The sequence below is a fragment of the Papaver somniferum genome, chromosome 11 (genome assembly GCF_003573695.1).
Source record: "Papaver somniferum cultivar HN1 chromosome 11, ASM357369v1, whole genome shotgun sequence".
Classification (NCBI taxonomy): Eukaryota; Viridiplantae; Streptophyta; class Magnoliopsida; order Ranunculales; family Papaveraceae; genus Papaver; species Papaver somniferum.
The window spans coordinates 37,250,691-37,272,451 of record NC_039368.1 but is presented as its reverse complement, the minus strand read 5'-3'; the positions used below and the strand labels follow the sequence as shown (position 1 = coordinate 37,272,451).

General features: G+C 36.1%; 1 protein-coding gene and 1 pseudogene across 1 annotated transcript; both read right to left on the bottom strand.

The window, feature by feature from the left end:
* Positions 1 to 11,497: 11,497 nt before the first annotated feature.
* Positions 11,498 to 14,992, bottom strand: LOC113322745 (annotated as a pseudogene).
* Positions 14,993 to 16,613: 1,621 nt separating this feature from the next.
* LOC113323006 (binding partner of ACD11 1-like) lies at positions 16,614 to 20,321 on the bottom strand. Its single transcript, XM_026571233.1, has 8 exons — positions 20,175 to 20,321; positions 19,976 to 20,085; positions 19,680 to 19,755; positions 19,170 to 19,241; positions 19,019 to 19,087; positions 18,298 to 18,638; positions 17,436 to 17,559; positions 16,614 to 16,987 (listed from the first exon to the last, which is right to left on the bottom strand). The coding sequence occupies exons 1-8, from the start codon at positions 20,178 to 20,180 to the stop codon at positions 16,970 to 16,972; spliced, it is 816 nt and encodes a 271-aa protein (XP_026427018.1). The 5' UTR covers positions 20,181 to 20,321; the 3' UTR covers positions 16,614 to 16,969.
* Positions 20,322 to 21,761: the final 1,440 nt, after the last annotated feature.

Below are 21,761 nucleotides of genomic sequence, written 5' to 3'. Positions count from 1 at the left end.
AAAAACTTAATTTCACAAAAGTTGTTCATGTAAGTGTTTTCTACACAGTGTCAAAAGGTCACAGTGTTTCGAGAAACGGTCTGACAGTTATGGTATCTGGACTGAACTACATGCAGTCTGAATTTTTCTGATGAAAAGGTATTCGTCATAATTTTCTTCTAAAATAGATTATAGACTCAATGAAATTAAATATGGGATGAAAATATGATATGAAAACAATAAAAATCAAAAGTAAAAGTGTTTAAGATACAAAACCTATGGGTTGCCTCCCAGTTAGCGCTTGGTTTAAAGTCGTCAGCCCGACTCTTTTGTTATCGTCCGTATACCAGCAATCTGAAAATCTGGTAGTCTGCCAAGAAAACAATCTGCAATTCTAGTAACAACTTCACACAATTATTAGCATAATATATGAATAATGAAATTGTTGTAGCTTGAAAGATTCCCCCACACTTAGTCCTTTCTATACTTGAAAGTGGATAGAGAACATAAAATAAGGGAACTTCTATAGGTTCCTCTTGTTGAACATGCAAAAAGCTAGAATCAAACACATCAAGTGGTAGATACTTAGAAGAAAAATAATCCGTTAAAACTTTGGAAGCACACAACTCCAATCCTAAGTGATGTGGATTAAAAGATTTAGAAAAATGTAAAAGATTAGACAAACCTTCCACAATTTCTTGTATTATAGGATCCTCATCATTCTTAAAGAATTGCAATGAATTATTTACCTCATATGTATTGTGGCCCTCTATCAAACTATTTAGCCATTCTTCGTCTGCTTCAACCATAATCTCAGCATCATTATAAACCTTGGCAAGCTTAATTGGGTCTTCCACAACTTCAACTAATTTTGTTTCATTCTCAATCTCTATATCTTTAACAACCTCGTCATCGAAATCAGAATCATCTCCTAGAAAATCTAGTTTATTGGTGCAAATCATAAAATCATTGTTTGAGTATGTTACACCATTTATAACAACGGTTATGTCATATTCATTCTCCTCTTTTTGAATAGGCGAGTGACGTTATTATGATCCGGAGTTGAAATAACATTACCATTATTGCAAGGATTTTCCAAAGGTTGCTCATCTTCATCAGATTCTTCGTCAACCTCATAATCTTCAATGTCCCAACGACGTTGAAGTTCCGTTTGTATTACCTTGTTAATTTCTTCGAGAGTCTTTTCCGATGCTCCAGCTTCTTTTAACTGATCATATTGCTTAGAAAGTTTTCTGATATTAATACGTTTTCCACCGTTATTCACGATGGAAAGTTCAGACCGTATCTCTTCTTTTGACATAAATGATGAAAGAACATGATAAAGAGGAGTAGGTCTTTCCAAACTCTCTGTCATCTGCACATTACTAGAAAATAATTGATCATAAGTATAACTATCCTCCCATCCCTGTGATTGCTCACTTACATACCCGTCATAAGGTTGTTGATATGTATGAGAGTATCCATAAGGCCCCGTAGGGTATGTTTGGTAGTTATTATATGAATGATATTGAAATCCAAATTGATTACCACTAAAATATGATGATTGATCTTGTGCTACGTACATGTTATGTCCGTAAGGAAGCATGACGACTCACAAGAACAAAAGAAGAAAACAAATCTAAAAAACAAAAACAAGCTAAACAAATAACAAATCAATTAACAACCGCTCCCCGGCAGCGGCGCCAAAATTTGATGCGTGTCATAACCACAAAAAATTAATCGAGATATTTCCCACTAATTAACTAGTAGTATAACGGTAATAAGGATCATTCCCACAGATAGCTGTGTAATTGATATGTTATTTGATTCAGCAAAATAATAAAAGACAAGAGGGATTTTTTGACTAAAGTAAAATAAAAAGAATATCAACTAAAAGAAAGAAATGATCAAGGAATCCTTCGCCGTTACCAAGCGATAACTGGATTAGTATACTTATTTATCTTCGTTAGAACCATTCATCACAAAGCGAAGAAAAGCAGCTAGATCAATGCTATCCACAAAACTCCTTTTACCACGGATACAGAAGCTCTCCAATATCAGATTCTATCCAACCGAACCACCAAGTAGTAGCTCACTCAAGGTGTAACCCGATAGAACGCTTTAGGCTTTGTGAATTAGGTTGATCCCAGTAGTTAAACTCTTGCTGGTGTTATCTTCACTCACAACTGCTCCACAGAATCCTTTTATAAGGTCTCGCGATTTCTACTTGTGTATGAATTATTCGACGATTACTTATCTCCTAATTCAATACTAACAATAGAACAATCAATAGACGGATCTAGTATGCATCCCAAATCAATCTAAGAATCACTCGTAAACATTAGATGCAGTGAAAAAAATGATAAGATGATTAAAACTCATAACAAACTTGTATAATAATAAAGCTTCACGCTAGAACATTGAATTCATCCTTAATCAACATAGGATTTAGCTACTCATATTACAAAGAAGATGAATAATGGTGGTTTCCCCCTAAAGGGGTAAACCCTAGATTTTGATGTAGAACTTGTGATATGAGATCGATGATATAATTTTACATAACCTGATACCTTTTTATAGGTTTACATTACTTGGTCTCCAAGTATTTAGTTCGGTTCAAGAACCCGACCCAAAAATACGAAATAACGACTCCAAACGTACCCTTAGGCTTTCCAAGGTATTAATACACGTTTCCTACTACCTAAGTTTGCGAACCCAGTCCGCAAACTTCAAATTCCATCAGAATTTTCGGAATTAAAGTGTGAATACCCGTCCGCGAACTTTACTGTCTTCGATATTCAATAAAACCTTGTTTTTGGAACAACTTCTTCATCCGAACTCGGTATGACCTCATTCTTTTTGCATTCTTTTTATCTTTCAATTATATTCAATATGATGATGAGAAATCCTTAATTTGAATGAGTTAATATCGGTCTTTGGCCCTTCTCTTGATTATGTGTGTTTTGCTTCTTTTCGTCGCACTTCTTCCACTTCTCTTGGACTTGGGCACTTGGATACTTGGAATACTTTTCTTCCTAGATATTTTCCGCACTTTGTAGCTATTTTTTGGATGATTCACCTAATTGAGACAAATAAGATAAAACCAAAGTAATAATACGAAAATATGCAAGAATAATAACTAAAACAAATATGGAATGGACACTAAAATCATATGAATTATGCACTTATCATATCAAAATATAATGCGTAAAAAAAATTACACAGACGCCAGAAGTTTTGTTAACGAGGAAACCGCAAATGCAGAAAAACCTCGGGACCTAGTCCAGTTTTGAACACCACACTGTATTAAGCCACTAAAGACTCTAGCCTACTATAAGTTAACTTAGGACTGGAATGTATTGAGACCTAACTAATCTCACACTGATTAAGGTACAGTCATGTTCCATAGCCTCTGAATCCCAGTAGGAATCTACGCACTTGATTCCTTTGGATGATCTCACCCACAACTAAGACTTGCTACGACCCGAAGTCGAAGATTTGATAAACAAATCTGTCTCCCACATAAAAGTCTATTCTGATAGATAAGTATGTATCCCACTGAAATACCTATGAATTTTTTGTCCCGTCTTTTGATAAATCAAGGTGAACTTGAACCAATTGATAATCCGGTCTTATAATCCCGAAGAACAGCCTAGAAATATCAATCTCCTCACAATAACTTATCTATATGGTAGCAGTACAAGTTATTGTGGAATCACAAAGAATGAGATGAAGAGCTTTATGATTACTTTTTATATCTTACCTATCGGGTATAAATCTCAAGCAAATCTTAGAGAAAATAGTACTCCATATGATAGAACGATAAAGATCAGAACACACAACTATAGAGAAAATAGTTGGGTCTAGCTTCGGAATCCCAATGAAGTCTTCAAGTCAATAACCTATAATGGTTTTAGGAAAAACCTAGGTTAAAGGAGAATCGAATCTAGTCGCAACTAGTATCACACATGAGGTGTGGGGATTAGGATTTCCAGTTGCTAGAGTTCTCCCTTATATAGGCTTCAAATCAGGGTTTGATAACTTTGAAACAAAACAATCAATATTCACCATTAGATGAAAACCTGATTCAAGATTCAAGCTAAGTTTGCTTAAAACCAAAGAAATATCTCTCCACCGTTAGATGGTCTTAGCTTGTTACACATAAATGAAATATACCTTCATTTAGATATGGGTAACCGTACCTGAACGTGTATATTGAGTTGGCTCAAAAATAGTTAACAGAAGTTAGCCATATGAACACTTTTGTATTAACCACATTCATCTTAACACTTCTATATCAAATGATAATCAAATGAATCTAATTGTGTTACTCATAGAGTTGTTCAATTTTTTATATTCTCATAGAAGTATACAAGACACAATTGAAGCAATATCGGATTAATTCAAAAGAATCAGATTATGAACACTTTAGCCACGGTTTGCAAATATTGCATTCCTTAATTAATAAATGTATTTTTTTATGAGTATGAAATCATAATTCACCGATTTTAGAACTTAAACCAACTCAGTTTGGAAACGGGTACGCAAACTAGAGTTCTGTATTTTTATCTTTTCCGATAGTTCGCAGACGGGTACACATAGTGTCGTTCCATACCTAACTCAGGTGAAACAGTTTGCAAATTCTTGCGCAAACTTGGTTCCCGAAATTTAACAGTTAAAACCCTTTGCATACGGGTATGCATACTTGGTTCCCGGACCTGAATCATTCTTACAACAGTTTGCATACGGGTATGCATACTGTTCTATATCTAGACAATGGTTAATTTTTCTAAACTCCCATTTCAATCATTGAAACATCCTTAGAAGACGATAACAGCTGTCTCACACAAACTATTAGCTTATAAGTAATTTTCAAGGGATCGAATGTTCAATACGAAACATTTGATTCTATATCAAATGATTGTCTCACACAAATCATGTAAGATGTTACAAGGCGATTTTCACATGATCATCTTTTGACACATTATTTAGTTTCCAACAAATAATTGTTTCCAACTAAACTCGTCAAGAATAATGATGAACGTAGTTAAAGAAAAAATCTTTCCAACACATATTTCGAGAAAGATATAAGCGAGTTAAACTCAACTCAAAATATCAAATGTGTATAATATAGTATATATAGCTATGCGACTTAGTCTCAATAGGAGATAGAATAAAGTAGACTTCTGAGTGATAGATGAGTTCAAGTCTCCATATACCTTTTGTTGATGAAGTTCCTCCAAGCTCCCCTTAGTAGATCTTCGTCTTCAATCGATGAACGCCGTGAAGTCTAAATCTCAACTAGACATTCTATCCTAATCCTAGACATAGCTATAAATAGACTAGAAATCAAGACTTATAGTTTTGACACCTAAACTTGACAAACAAGCTTGAGATAGCAATGCTTGCGAGTTCGACCGAGCAGTGCTCTAACACAAAGTTCTCTTTGTCCCATACTTTGTGATTCCTCAAGATAGATATCTAAAAACTATTTTTAATTGATAAGTTGAAGATTGTCCTTGAGAAGTGGCAAAAGATCCAGGTTTCTCATCTAAGTGAGTGTAAGTGTTCTGGATTGTGAGTTTTGCTAACTTTGTCTATTGCAAACAGATTTGCATGCCTTGATATTTGAACTAAAAGGAAATTAAATAGGCTAATCAGTTAGAGGTAGATTGGGATCAAAACTCTTCACTGAGGTTGAAAAAATCTTAGGCTGCAAAGGACGTCAGCTAAAGGAATCAATTGCGTAGAGCCTTGCGAGGTTCAAGATATCTAAGGAGCACGACTGTAACTAAATAGCTTGGAGGGTGGATTCTGTCTCATCTGCATTCCAGTTCGAAACTTGATAGTAGGCTAGTGTTTGTAGCGCCTTAGTACAGTTTGGTGTTCAAATCTGGAGAGGTCCTGGGGTTTTTCTGCAGTTGCGTTTTACTCGTTAAAAAAACTTCTGGTGTCTTGTGTTTTTCCTTTTCCGCATTATATTATAATTATAATAAGATTTTACACAAGTAGTACGTATTCAACCTTAGTGGATACGTTTATCTAATTTTAATCGATTACGAGACTCACAACTTGGAAGAATTCATATAGATAACAAGTTTATAACTTGACAGATTTCCGATTGGATTATTTGGATACAACTAGATTGATCTTGGATATTGATTTTTGAGATCATCCAAGTACTTTTCTTAACAATCAGGTTCACAGACTCCTTAGTCTACTGATGATTGAGAAGAGATAGATTTCCAAGTATCATTAAGTTGGTGTACTTGCTATTATATTAAGTTTTGTCCATGCAGGATGCCGAACAAAAAAGTTGGTGTTGTATTTGGTACCCAATGTTTTCATTGACGTTATCGAAATTGAATCAATAAAAAAATAAAATTAGGGTTTATAAGACTGAATTTGGAACTAGCCACTTAAAGAAGAAAAGTAACAGAAACCAAAGCCAATTCAAAGGGGTATATGGAGATTTCAATCTCATAAAGCTATTATCATATATATATTAGTCGTTAAACCCAATATCTTATTATCTGATTCTGCTAAATACTATTTTTCTTTAGACAACACGACATGAAATAACAGAGGTAGATTATTTTATTGAGGCAACACAACATGCAATGAGAAGGTAGATAGAAAAAAGTAGGTGCACTAGGATCCACTTGTTTTTAAACTCTAATATAAATTTGATATACTAAACTTATAAAGAAATCCCAACTGAATTATCGAGAGAGTGTGGTTGGGTCCCCCTTCACCTTTACCAATCTCAATACTAAAATGAATCCCTAGTCTGCATTTGGATCTTCTCTTAGGATTTATTTCGGATTTTCAATCGGTAATTCTAGCACTACCCTATAAATTTCAATGGTTCTAGATAACCGGTAAAATATCCAACTCTCAGAATTTTTTTGGTGTGGTCCCTATAAGCCCTGCCCCATCTAAATTTCAACCATTTTGAAATGATGTATTTTTGAACTGTACTGAACCCTGTGTGACTGCTGATGACAAAAGTTATCTTCTTGGACCTATTTCCCTTGAGGAAATAAGGGAAACCATCAAACAAATATCCTCTTAGGAAGCTCTCGGGAAAGATAGTTTTCCTCCGGGGTTCTACAAACAGAATTTAAAGTTGCTTGAAGTTAATGTTTTGAATACTGTTTAGACCTTCTTTGAGTTTAAGGATTTACTTAAATCTATGAATCATACATTCCTAAAGTCAGCAACCTTTGTTATCCATATGACTTTAGGCCAATTTCCTTATGCAACACTAGTTACAAGATAATTTCTAAACCTCTTGTAAATAGGGTGAAACCTTTAGTTAGTAAACTAAAATATTCTTACCAAGCTGTGTACTTGTCTAAGAGACACATATCAAACAATGTTGTCATAACACAAAAGATAGTTCATACTATGAAAGGGAAAGGGAAAAAAGATAGAAATTGTGTCATGGGTCTTAAATTAGACATGTCTAAGGCCTTTGACAGGGTCAAATGGTCTTTCTTGATCGACATTCTCAAATGTTTTGGTTTTTCACACATAATTGGCGTGCACTTATCTAACAATGTATTAGCACCACCAATATTATCATGCTAATGGATCTCCTTGTCCCTCTTTCAAACCAACTAGAGGTTTAAGATTAGGGGATATATTATCCCTTTATCTCTTTATTTTATGCATGGAATCGTTAACTAGATATCTTTTACATGCTGAAAACAACCAACTAATTCAGAGGGTACACATCAACAAAGAGATCCCAAGTGTTTCACACTTCCTCTTTGCTGATGACTGCCTTATATTTGTCAAGGATTTCTACGAGCAAGCTCATAATTTGATGGTTTTGATCAAAGATTTTACCAATATCTCTGGTCAAGTCGTTAATTTTGATAAATCATCCTGAACATGTTATCTTGCTTATCAATGCATTGGCAGTTAAGAAAATTGATGTTAAAGAAAAATATCTAGGCATTTCATTATTCATTGATATGAATAAAACTGACTATTTATCACCTTTTTGATCATTTTTATAAAAGAGCTGTGAAATAGAAAGAAAAACAATTTTCACAAGCTGGTTGATCCATAATGGTGCAACATGTGTCGAAATCCTCACCAATATACACATGAGTACTTTTCTCATACCGATACCAATACATAACTAGAAAATGGAACAATCCCAAAGGGATTTTGGTGGGTAAGAATAATTCAGGGGGTATATGCATGAAAAATTGGAGGATCGTTTGTTCTCATAAACGGCAAGGTGGTTTAGATTTTAAATATTTAAGAATCTTTAATAGAGTTATGCTAGCCAAAGTAGCTTGGGGACTTATTCACTCATCGAATGAGTTGTGGGTCAAAATTTTGAAATATAAATATTTAAAGAATTGTCATCCATTGCATGCTAGGAAATCATTAGATTCATCTTGGTTATGGAAAGGAATTTAATTTGGTTTAGAAATCATTAGAGAAAACTCAATTTGGGAAGTTAAGAATGGGTTAAGCATTCATGCATTCACTAACAATTGGATACTAGAAGCATCTTTTCCACTTTGCCATACTTATCCCAACCACGATATGCTAGTATCTGATTTCATCCTAGCTAATACTAGGACATGGAATGTGGAACTTATCAACAATTTTTTCAATGTAGAAAACGGCGAAAAGATATTCAATATCAGAATCCCTCTCACTGGGGATGACAAATTGGTATGAATACCAAAAATGGGGATTTCTTAGTGAAAATGTCTTGTAAGCCTTTACCTGGTGACATGCATTTCATGCAGAACCCTCATCCTAGTCAACCCACATACAAATTAAGCCCACTGGAATTTCCCCACCATACCCAAAATACAACTTTTTATATGGACGTGTATAAAGAATGTTCTTCCTACTGGTGTCAGACTCTCGCAATATATAACCCAAACTGAAATGTGTTGCTTGTGTTATACCAACTTAGCTGAACATCTGTTTTTATACTGCCCATATGCAAAATCTGTATGGGAAAACTCTCCCTTTGGTCACTTTGTAACTTCTGAAGAGGAATCTGGAATAAATATTAGAAGATGGTTGATAGTTGGCTGAAGAGTAGTAATAGTCTATCAACAAAACAGTCGACATTCCTCACGTCTTGGAGTATATGAAAGAATAGGTGTTTTAGAATTTTCCAAAATAAAACTGTATCGCCGATAAATACTGCCAATTATGCTAAAAAAACTAATAACATAGATAGATCGTTGTACAACTGAAAAAATGTTCAACAAGTTAGATCACCTACACCTATTCAGACCCCGGAAAACAGTGCCTCGCCTAATACTTGACATATACTTTACTATGATGCAAGCTATGAAAAAGATACTAATGAAGCAGATTATGGGCTTATTTTAACTGAAATGGCAGGGACCTTCGAAGGATGCAAACTCATCAACGGAGTATCAAGAACAGTGGAAGAAGCAGAGTGCATTTCCATACCAGAAGGAATCCAATGGATGGAAGACAAAGACATTAACAGTTTCTGCATTCAAAGTGACGCAAAGAGTGCAATCACTGTAATAGTCACCAACTGTGTTGGTTTAGTCAACTATTTATTTTTTTATTTTATTTTGCTAAAACCATTAAATTTTATTCATTCACAAAACTTGAGTGATTACAAGTGAGATATAACATTCATCACAAACCAAATACAACAAGTAGTACCAGCAAATAATCCGAGAAGAGAAAGATCAGATAACCTTAGAAGCACCAACATTGTGTATTCGAAAGAGAGAAAGATAATGGTTTTTGGAATACTTTCCAACCATTTTGATATGATTTCTTCTTGAAGAAGATGTGCACCCATGAGTGGAGAGTAATTTGCGCAATTCTTTAATGAAGACGCCATAATCGGAGCACCTTGATCTTGATGTTCTTCGTATAGACCCAAAGCTCGCCGGAAAAAGTCGTCGTCCATTAAAACCCCACTTAAACCAAACCAAGAACAGTGAATAAATTTATAAAGATGCAGTGATAAACATCATAAAGATGCAGAAAATAGTGTGAAAAACACACAGAAAGAAGTCGCTAATCGACAACGAAGGAGCCGCTAATCGGCAAAAACAAAGAAGAGCAACATTATAAACCTTAGAAAGGGAAAACTACTTTAAAGACAAGCAACCGGATTTTGACTGCTAGCTCGTCGGAAATCGCCTAGAGGAGAGAAGCTTTTCTGTAATGTTTCTGCTAACACTAGTCGAACTATTTTAAATGGTTGCCAACTTCTTTTGTACAAATTTTCTTTCTCAAGAATAGATTTTGTCAACAAAATTTATATATCTCTGATAAAGCAGTTTAACATTGTAGGAGGATTGATGTAATGGGCGAATGGCTAAATGACAAACCCGACTTTCTCCTAAATATGTAATCTCTTCTTTGGAATGAAATATATTATCTTAGCCAAAAAAAAAAACTCCAAAAATAGGCCCACCAACGTGTGAGAGAGCGGTTTTTTTGGACGATTTTTCTCATAATCCGTCCAGTTGTGTTTAGCTGTACTAATATTTTTAGAAATTTTTTCTTTTTATGGAGCAAATATGGTCGACTATACTGCCAAATGTTTTTTAAAGTAGGATTTCGTAAATTAAAACCGTGGGAGCGATCATAATAACATGATTTACATCTTTAAGGACTCCAGAAATAACGATCGCCACAATTTGTACACTCAAAAATGACACTATTGGAAAGCTGCTTGGAATTGGTTTTTTTCCTTTTTGAAGCATAAACAATTTAGGCCCACCAACGTGTGAGAGAGCGGGCTTTTAGACGATTTTTCTCATAATCCGTCCACTTATGTTTAGCTGTATTAATATTTTTTAAATTTTTTTGCTTTTTATGGGGCAAATATGTTGACGATACTGCCAAATGTTTTTTAAAGTAGGATTTCGTAAATTAAAACCGCGGGAGCAATCGTAATAACATTATTTACATCTTTAAGGACTCCAAAAATAACGATCGCCACAATTTGTACACTCAAAAATGACACAGGGAAGCTGTTTGGAATTGGTTTTTTTCCTTCTTCGAAGCATAAACAATTTTTGTTTGAATCGGATTTGTTGACCTCAAGTAAACAATGAACTTCAAAAAAGGCTAAAGCATTCCATTCATATTATTATCAATTCCTTATTTACTTCTCAAAAAGTACTGAAATATATGTCCTCTGATAAATAAATAATCAAACAAGAATAACTAGTGCTTCTGATGAACTCTCTCCGTTCTTTTTTAATAGGATGGTTTCTATAAATAAATGTTTCAAAAAAATAGTCTGGTTTCCTAATTGGGAAAGTCAAATGTTACTTTAATTTTTTGGGACCACTTTTCTCTTTAACTTCTTTTGCTGACAAGTGTCATGTGGACCATTTCATTTTACTTATTTTGCTGACAAGTGTCATGAGGACTTTTTCATTCCATTTCTTTTATTGACAAGTGTCATGAGGACCACTTTAATGATTAGTCCTCTTTATTTCCTTAAATTTTTCTAAAAACAAAACGAGCCTATCAAAAAGGAACAAAGGAGTAGTTTATTTGCTGATAATCTTATACAAAATGTTTACACGAATCAATATTACATCATTCGATCAATCAATGAAGGAAGTCTACGCAAGAAATTCAAAGCTGGTGAAGGCATTCTATCGCGAAACATCGGATGTCTCATGTAATAAAACCCCATTGCCATGGCAACCATTTTAGTAGGAACCAAATACAAAACAACTTCAACGATGAAGCAAAGCCATATAAATATTCCGGTCGCTCGAGGATCCCTCCAAGTCACCAACGCTTGTAAGCGTTCACCTTGTGTAGCTATATCACCTAATACTGTTTGAACTCTAGCTCCAAGTGAACGCAACTTATCATACCTTCCACGGACATTATCAGGCGATCTGCTACTTGGTACAGTATCAAATTCCTCGTCCAGCTCTTCGCGATCAACAATTTCTACCTGCGATACCTTTGGATCGAAATGTGGAAGCGGATCTCGAGCTCGAAACCGATAATTCCATGCTCCGATTACAAACACATAGAACGCTAACGTCGGAATGATCAAATCAGGAAACCAAACTAGCATTACAAGTAAAGCATGTACCAATAACGTCGCCGTCGGATTTTTCCACGAACGTGTGTCGTCAATCCAACGAACAACATCAACTACGCCACTTATCACATTGATGATCCTGAACCAGTTCGCACGTACTTTTCTCATACTGAATCCATGTAAATCAGCATCAAGCAAGTAAAGTACAACTTCGCGTAACAACAGCGGCTCCGATCTTGATAAATGCGCGGCAACGATTTTTGCTGCAGTAGTTCTTAGCATATCTTGTTGATGTACTCCTAGAGGCTTCACATGGTGCATTGCAGGTAATAAAGTGTGTGTATATACGTGAAGTAAATCAAGAGTTGGAACCGAACGAACAAACCTTACGGCAATTTCAATCTCTCCCATTTTCTTCACTCCAGTTGGTGACAGTAAAATCAGGGGATACGTATTTTTATACACCTTACCAGTCTGTAACGTAGAGATGCGTATTCGTACCTTACCGATGCGAAAATCGGGACGCACAGCTTCTTTTGAACCTTCAACCGTATATGCACCCCAACTATCAAATACGCCGATTGTCAGAACCGTACATGGATCGTATACTCTCCATGTATATTGCTCATTCCATCTCGGATCCAAGCTATCCGATACAGTCCGTGTGCGCACCCATTTCGAACCATATTTCGCCACTGAATACGCATCCGTTGTTCCTTTACCACTGATAGTTTTCATCGGCAGAAGATTTTTACACCCAACAATTCCCAATTCAACAACACCAACAGGAGGTTTCCAAAGCTGTCTTGCAGTGGGGCGAAAATCACTGCAGGCGTGAGCTGATTCATCCATCACATGATATCCACCATCGAAACACAGTCTTAAATGAACCCTGCCCTTGTATATTTTCTTCTCATTGTTGGGATCTTCTAAACCAAACCACCGCGAAACCACTTTCCGATCATCAACTCGCCGTTCGATGGTCGCCAGTGGTATTCTTGCCACTCCTAAAACTACAATTCCTTTGGCTTGGCGGTTTTCTAGTGAAAAGATTAAATGATCACTAAAAGGTTCAGCTGCAACAAATATCAAGTCTTCATTCCATAACGGAGACCCATTACGACTAACGTTGGCTTTGGTTTTCTGCACTTGAAATCCTAACTGAGCTTTTATCTGAAAATTTGTTTCTCTCAATGCAGCTACCGCCGGTAATATATCTTGTGCTTCGATAATAGTTGATCTTAAATACCATAATTTAGGCGAAAGATAGACTTTTGATCGAGAACTAACATTACCTGCCGTATCAGTTTTCCATGCATCGGAGAAAGATTCATCAGCTTGTGTTCCGACCCAAGTTGCAAGCATGAGATCACCATTGTGCGCACCACCACCTTCTAATCTGTACCATTGTGGAGCCAATGGACTATCTGGTGGATCCCTTAATGGTATCTCGCTCACATCAAAACAAATACCTCCTAAGAAATGAACGTCCGAGTGATCTTCAGGTGATGATTTTGGCGGGTCCCATACTGAGATCTCCATGGTTGTTGCTAAATCAGATGTACTTTCACGACCGAAAGCAAAAGTCTGATCCCACTCGAAGAAGTTTGTTTTACGGGCTGTTTTGGATCTGACGTGGCTGCCGGAAACTGATATCTTGACTACCGGCTGACCGTTCGTAGGTAGTGATCTAGCTTTGACCACTCGTACAAACAAGTAGTGCATTTTCTCAACTAGATCAAATGAACACTTCTCATTTGGTATTCTCTCGGTTGGGTCTACTACTGAATAAAAACTGTCAGTGGTAGATTGTCTTGATATTGGACGAACCCCGTTAAACCCAGCAATTTTTACGTCCGCCTCCAATCTTGAGTTAGCTGATGCCATTACTTCCGGATGGGGAACCCACTTATGTATTTCATCATTATCGCCATATCTTGATCCTACTTCTGGTGCTGCTGGTCCCTCAGGTTCTTCCTTATTTGGTTCAGACAGTTTTTCGGCATCGCCATTATTTTCCGGTGGTGGAGCCGGTGGTTCTTCAGTTGAAGCTGGTTCCTCAGCAGCTGGTGGAGCTTCAGGTTCAGTAGCTGCTGGTTCAACTGGCGGTGCTGGCTCAGATTCTGGTGGTGGAGGATCAGCAGCAACAGGTTCGGCAGGTGGTGGGGCAGCTTCGGCTGGTGGTGCAGCTTCTTATGGAGGTGGTGCGTCGGGTTTTGCAGCCTCTTCGACCTTTGGTGGTTCAGGTGTTTCTTCTACTGGAGGTAGAGGTGGTGTTGGCGGTGGTGGTGGCACAATTGGCTGATCATGATAATAAATTCTCAAACCAATTTCACCTTGAATCCAACTAAAAAAATATTTCTTCTCCAAGGGAGAATACATTAGAGCTTCTTCACCTTTCTTAACAAACTGAATAGAATTCTACCGAATCCGACCCAAGAAATTGTTTCTACGGGTCGGACCTATACTTCTATCATGATAAATATCAAGTTCAAGCATGTTCCCAAATACATTTGATGGAGCACCAACATTAAACTCTAACACTTCATTCCAAACCGGATTGAGATCTCTGGTTATGCTCCGAGTACGTTTCCTCTGCCCATAAAAATCTACAACTACGTATGGACTTGATGTTCCATGTCCATCTTTTGGTAATAAACTTCTTGCATCAATCACTTCAACAACTAATAATCTTTTTACTCCACCCATTATTCAGTAGTTAATTGCTTGGTTTTGTTTGAGGGCTTTTTCTCAAGAACATTTCCTTATGGTTTTTTGGACACAAAGAAGAAGAAGAAGAATTTGGTTGCTAACTTTAGTGAGTGGAAGAGTATTCAGGGTTCAGGGTGAAAGTTGAAGACTTTGGTCTGTTGAATGTTGATTGATGGAGAGAAAATGAGGGAATGGGGTTTGCAGATTGTAGAGAGAAGAAGTGAGAGACAGTAGTGGGGTCATGGTTGTAAAAGAAAATGAGAAAGAAAAGATAAGAAAAGGTGCTTAACTTCATGTGCAAGCAGACTTAGTTCCTGAATATAGCTAATGAAAACATAAGCTTTTCAAACTTTAGTTTTTCGTAAATCGAATTTACGTGTCGTAAAAGATGAACTACCAACCGTAACTGGTTAAATTTGAAGAAAACCCAATCGTAAAACCATTTACGGTTAGTAAATAAATGCTGATACCAACCATAACTCAGTTACGGTTGGTAACCAAATGCTCGATACCAACCGTAACTGAGTTACAGTTCGTAAACTAAAATGGTTACCAACCGTAACTGAAGAAAATTCTCAGATATAAGAACATACGGTTGGTAATTGAACTATTACCAACCGTAACAACATCAAAATATCCAGTTACTGTTCGTAATTGACTTAAAATCAACCGTAACTCACATAAATCCAGAAATTTCAATTTCAATTTTCATCTAAAACCATAATTTTTGATAGAAATTAAACTTAAATCGAACAAAATAAACCAAATTGTAACTGGGTTTTCAAAACATACCTCATATAAGTCATTACACTACACTTGATTAATTTTCGAATCGTCGATTAATCGAAGATGATGAAATTTTGAGTTTTAATGAAGGTTACGGTTGATGGGAGGAGGAGAAGAGAAGAAGAAAGGAAACAAATTTTCAATTTAGCTTTGATTTAGGTTAAAAAATGGGGAGGGTAATCTAGTTAATTTATACCCTTTATAGAGCATCCACTAACCAACTAGAGGGACATTATTATCACACTGCCGCCCCTCTAATAAACCATGCCGCCCTTATAACAGGTTACAAAGTTAAACCTACTATTTCCATGTCTCAAGATGAAAGACGCTACTCATCAGGCAAACATGTGCATTTGAAGCAAGATATTAGCTAGAGACTCGACAAACACAAGTCGCTGTTTTTTCAAGGTGACCGACAGTGTTGACCGATTAAAGAGAGCCTGCTGAGTCGAAAAATGAAGTATAGACTTACTAGGAGTATGGGCCACACAAGATATTTCACTATGGTTGTACTTGATGAATCCAGTAATTCTGTAGGGGCTGTAATATACTATATTCTGCAAGCTCTCAAGCATCGTCAAATGAAATCTGTTATGCATTATTGGGATTGAAAGGTCAGTTAGTATTTGTAATCTTTCACATCGTCTTTTTCATGACCGACCACGTTTTGATGCTTCCAAAAACTTTAAGCCAAAGTAGTAATTGGACTAGACAGGATGATGGCCTTTCACTGCTTTCACCAACCCTTTTTTCTGCCATAAACCCCACTCATTATCACACTCCAAAACTAAGTTGTTACTTTTCTTTTCTATTTACCCACACTCCAGTGGCAAAGATTCAACACTGCTAAAGTAATCAAATCCCAAATCCAAAGTCTCCTTTCTCATCTAGTTTTCTGCAACAAAAAACTGGAAGTCTTTTCCTTCCAGTAAGAACCCACACTTCTGCAATATTAATAGCATATTCTTATCTACGCTTCTACAAAACAATCTGTGGTATTTCATTCTAGTCATCTTAGTTGGTTGGTGCTTTGGATAGACTGGGATGACGAAAAATGAGAAGAAGATGGTCACCATGAAGAAATATTGAAGCTCAACTGATAGAAGAGGCGGAGGTGTTTTCATTAACAAATGTGATGTTTACATACAGAAAAATGCAGGGAAGACTATAATACACCCACCCCCCTGAAAAAGAAAACAAACAAATAATGGAATGAATTTATAAACTAACTTATACTGTATACCCAACTCTGCAGACCTTAACAGCAGTCTAATGACACAGACACAGACACACAAATCTTCAATCATGACTGGTATACAATGTACCTTCAAATTTCTAACTTTGCGATAATCAATTGTTGGAAGACTTTAAGGGGGTACTAGATCATATTCCTTGGAAAAATATTCCCAACGAGCAACTTTTCGGCACAATGAAGTTTTATGCAGCAATAGGGTCCTACATCCAAGAAAATTTAGCATAATCAACAGAAATGCAAACAGATGTAGCTCAAATTCTAAGGGAGATGTGACTTAGATTATAAACCTAATTTGCTAGACGGAGATACTATAACTCTTATCCCCATCGATTTTCAAGTTAGCAGTAATTATATAACATGTAAATCTTGAATTAGAAAGGTAGAGATCCACCTTTCAAAGTTAGATACATCCAAAGTAACCCAAACAAAATATTAGAAACAAGTGGTACAAGTAGGTTTTTTATTGTAGTTAAATGATAAATCAATTGTGAACAATAGGTATTTCTTTCTAAAGTGCATGCCAAAACATATTTGCAGTGTAATAAATTCAAAAGACATAACAAGTGTCCAACTGGGATAAGATCTGCGTGACACTTAAGCGCTTAAAGGATTAAAGCTCTTATAATGAGTATCTTTCATGGAACTTACATTTGAATTTAAGTTTGATACAGCTAGCTGAAATTTTTCTCTAGTCTTTGTACCCGCAACTTGTCCAGCCTTAGCAACCTTGCTGAAAGCACCACTGAACCATGCTGCTCCTGCAGTTACGTACCTGCAAAAATTACAGAAACACACTTTAGTCGTTCATTAAAGACAGAAATATTGGTATATATCTTTCTGAAAATAACAGGTTGGAGGAGCACCACTGTCAGTACCATATTTCATCAGTCAATGCATTAATTACAAGAGTACAGAGGAGACGTAATAAATAAACCTATGTGCTGAACACCATGGTTTGTAAGAATCTGATATTGTTTAAGATTACAATTGTGGTTACCATGGGTTACAAAAACCTCCTATCCTGTAATCTTCATTAATGAACAATGGATCTGCTCTTAACCATACTAACCAGGCTAACCGCAAAAACTTATGTGCCACGTATACATAGTGGAGCTCAATTTTTTTTCTTTGCGCTTATTATGCAGACAGGTGACAGTGAATGACAGATTGTTCATTGTAGTAGCATAGGAAGTTCAAATCTGAAATAATATATCTCCTGCATCAAATCCTTGATAAACATAACATATGTAGCAAGTAATAGCATGCTAAATTAATGTCTTTCTTATATGAAAAGGATCGATGTCTCACTTCTTCACAAATGTTCCTACCCATTCAAATTGTATATTTTTTGTTTTCAAGCTTTTCATGCATACTTTTCCTAAAATCACATGGTGAGAAAGCTGTCAATTGAACTCCAGATAATCAGGTAAACTGCAAGAAGTTAACATCTTTAATGCAGAGAATTTGTACACATGAAAACTCAGAAATTCAAAAGGGGAGCATTCAGTACCTGCTTGTTTTAACAGCTGAGCCTGTGTCATTCAACTTGCGCTCTGCTGCAGTTATGGCGGCTAATGTTTTATCCGACACCTGCAATCTTTGATCCACAGACTTTACTTTCTCATTGACCACAGAGATTCCAACTGTCAATTTCTCAGTCAGCCCAACCCTCCGATCAAATGAAACCACCTTGGCAGATGCACTGGCTCTCAACTGATGCTTCTCGTCAAATGCTTTTGCCCTGCTTACAGCTTCTTGACCAATGGCTGAACCCTTAGCCAGCATACTTGAAACAACATCTTGAGCTTTATTGACGTATACCCGTCCACTGTTAGGAGAGTTACTTCTTGTCTGCAATACACATTCGAATGAATTGGAAGATATAAAGATACTACCAGCAAGAACACAATGAACGGTAACATGAACTAAACATCATCTGGTGGTCCTGCGAGATCAATGGGAGTGGCAAAAAAAAAACCATTCTATAATCTATATGCTTCACATTACTCTCCGAGTTTAATAAATAATTTTCCTAAGAGATTACTGAAGGAGAAAAGTCAAAAAGTGGATTCAATCTCCTAAAAGGTCCATGGTGGGTAAATTGATAATTTTGTCTAGAGAAACTTATGGATAAAGTTTCCTAGGCAGAACTCATAGGTTTCATATAGACAAATTACATCTCATGAAAATGTCAAGCAACTGATAAATACATACTGGAGATTTTCTAATACCTCCGTATTTGAATATAAGTTGTCACCCGGCACCATGGGTACATTCTCGTCATCCACTATCGTTATTACCTGCAAAAAAATTATGGCACATAAGGATTACCTCAAGTAGCAACTATGAAATGCTTGAAATAATGTTCTGAGTGATACTTACTCGTTCTTCCACTTTTGGTGCATAATTTTCAACTGGTGTTATACTAACAATCTGGTCTACAATTGTTGCTCCCTGCACAAGATAAACCACACTATAACATAATGTAGCCAAAAAAACTTGTCTTACTTTTCTTGCCTAGCGCCTCAGACAACACAGATCAGAAGCATGCATGAGTCTAAATTATCATCGTCAGTTTGTGGCACAAATTCAAAATGTGTTGCAAGTTGGAGCTGGAACATATTTGTCTCTTTACTCAACCCACTTAAACTTTACTCAATCTCTCTGAAATCAGACAAATCAACAAGTCTAAATGAAAAAAGCCAAGGCTACTTGTTACCCTCTGCAATGAGGCTCCTAACTAGCCATTTAAGTCGTTTCTGTCATGCAACTTTGTGAAAATTCCCATCATGCCATGTATCATCCTAATTGTACGACTTGAAGCCTTAGATTCTGATAGTACGTATCCTCATAATGTAAATCATGATCAATTTAAGTATAAGAAAGACTTACCGATAACAATAACGCAATTTCAAGCGCTTTTGGATCTTTAAAAGTGACGAATGCCGTCTTTGACTGCCCAACACCACTGCCACAAAAGAAAAAAGAACCCAAATTAATGAGCATTAAAAAGTTCAAAAATCACAACTTTTTTAGAGCACAACATTACCCAAATTTGAAAACCCTAGTTAGCCAACAATTTCAAGAGAGTACATTCGAGAAAAAGAAAAACTAAAATAAACTTGAAACACCAAAACTTAATCTATTTTTTTCATGGAAGTTGAAATAAAACATATGAGGTGACATACAGGATCTCGATCCGTTCAATATCTCCAGAAAATGAGAAAAACTCAGCAATCTCTCTTTCACCTGCTAGATCTGAGACATGTCCTACTTGAACTGTTCTAGTCTGGAGACTCTGAAAATATCCACAAGATGAAAAATAAATACGAAAACTTATAAACACATGAGAAAAATCTGTAAGTTAGGGTTTTAATCTGTTATTACCTGCATTTTTCTTTCTTTCAGTTCAATGTCTCGTTAGTTATTCTTTCTCTGTCTCTCTCTCTGGAGTTCAGACTTGAGTTGTGGTCAAGATAACTTTTATACAAAAACGAAGCAGACAACTCGGAAGAACATGAGCACGAGATCAATATTCCCATCTTGCCCTTTTAATGATATGTTATTGTTCAATTTCGAAATTTTAAACTACTAAAAACATAGTAACCTTAAAATAAGTGAAAGGGAACTAGTCCGACCATCGGTGCAAAACTTTTATTTTTCCGGCCCTATAACTTGACTGACACTGTAAGTTTCCGGCCCTATAGAACTTGATCAGTTGGTTGCCACTCCAAATAAGATATTTTGGTGCATTTATTTTGTGGCGCAAGTAAAAAACAACTATTATTTCTAAAAAATAGGCAGGTTATGTTAAAATAAAAGACTTGTTTCCGTATGTGGAAAGTCAAATGTTATGATTTTACTACTATATTTATAGATTGGATCATTTCTTTCTCTTCATTTTCTCTCCTAATACAAAAAGGGGACCACTTCTCTCTCCTCTTTCTCTAATAACAAATGAGTGGGGACCAAAGGATAGATTAGGAAAAAACGTGGAAAAGTGGTTCCAAAATTTTTGTGAAAACCAAACAAGCCTATTTTTTAGAAACGGATGAAGTATAATTTATTTCCTTTTTAATTGTTCTAATGAACATTGGTGATCTTTGTTGGAAGCTCATCAACCGTGAAGAAATTTGGTACGATGATATGCGTGACCTAATTTCGAAACTTGTCGACATCAATTTCTTACATAATGTTTACGGTGAGTCCTATATTATCCGAAAGAATTTACTTTCATTTTGGCACAAGTAAAAAGGATAATGGTTATGGTGCATCAGGTATTATTCCAAGGCATCCATTCTTATTTTGGAATAGGTAAGATTCGGCTTTTCCTAGTACATACAATTAAACCAAATCGTTGTTTACGTAGTCAGTGTGCACCAAGTAATGCCCCATGCATTCTAACATAGTAGCATAGATAGATGAGTATGCTTAGATTATATCTTGCCAGAAAAATTCTCCGAGATATATCGTAGTTTGGTGGAGGTGGTACTTGTGCCGGTAAAAAATTATTTCAGTCAAGGTCTACCGTAAACTATCCAAAGCAAGCAAACAAATCGTTACCCGAATCAATTTTCTCGTAATTTCTCTTATGGTCCAGTAAGGCCTATTTCTACGCTTTAGAATAGGCTAAAGCAATGCTTTTACATTTGTAATAGCATGGAACCCCACTTAAGTTTCCCCACGCCTCATTAGTTATTTTGAGTAGTCTGAGCGGCACCGTAGCTAGATTTACTTGCTTGAAGTCTATATTTCATAGTTTCAGTTAGGGTTTGCAGATTTGAATTTGAATTTACATTTGATTGTATTTGGCCGTCGATAAGGTCTTTACACCTATATGGTATTTTTATCTCCATTATCAATGCAATTTTTTTAGCTTTATTGTTCTCCGTTATGGTCTTTGACTTACAAGTTCTCCGGGGAGGTTTTTCAATCATACGAATCTTCAGCCCTGCAATGAAGAAATAAGGTTTC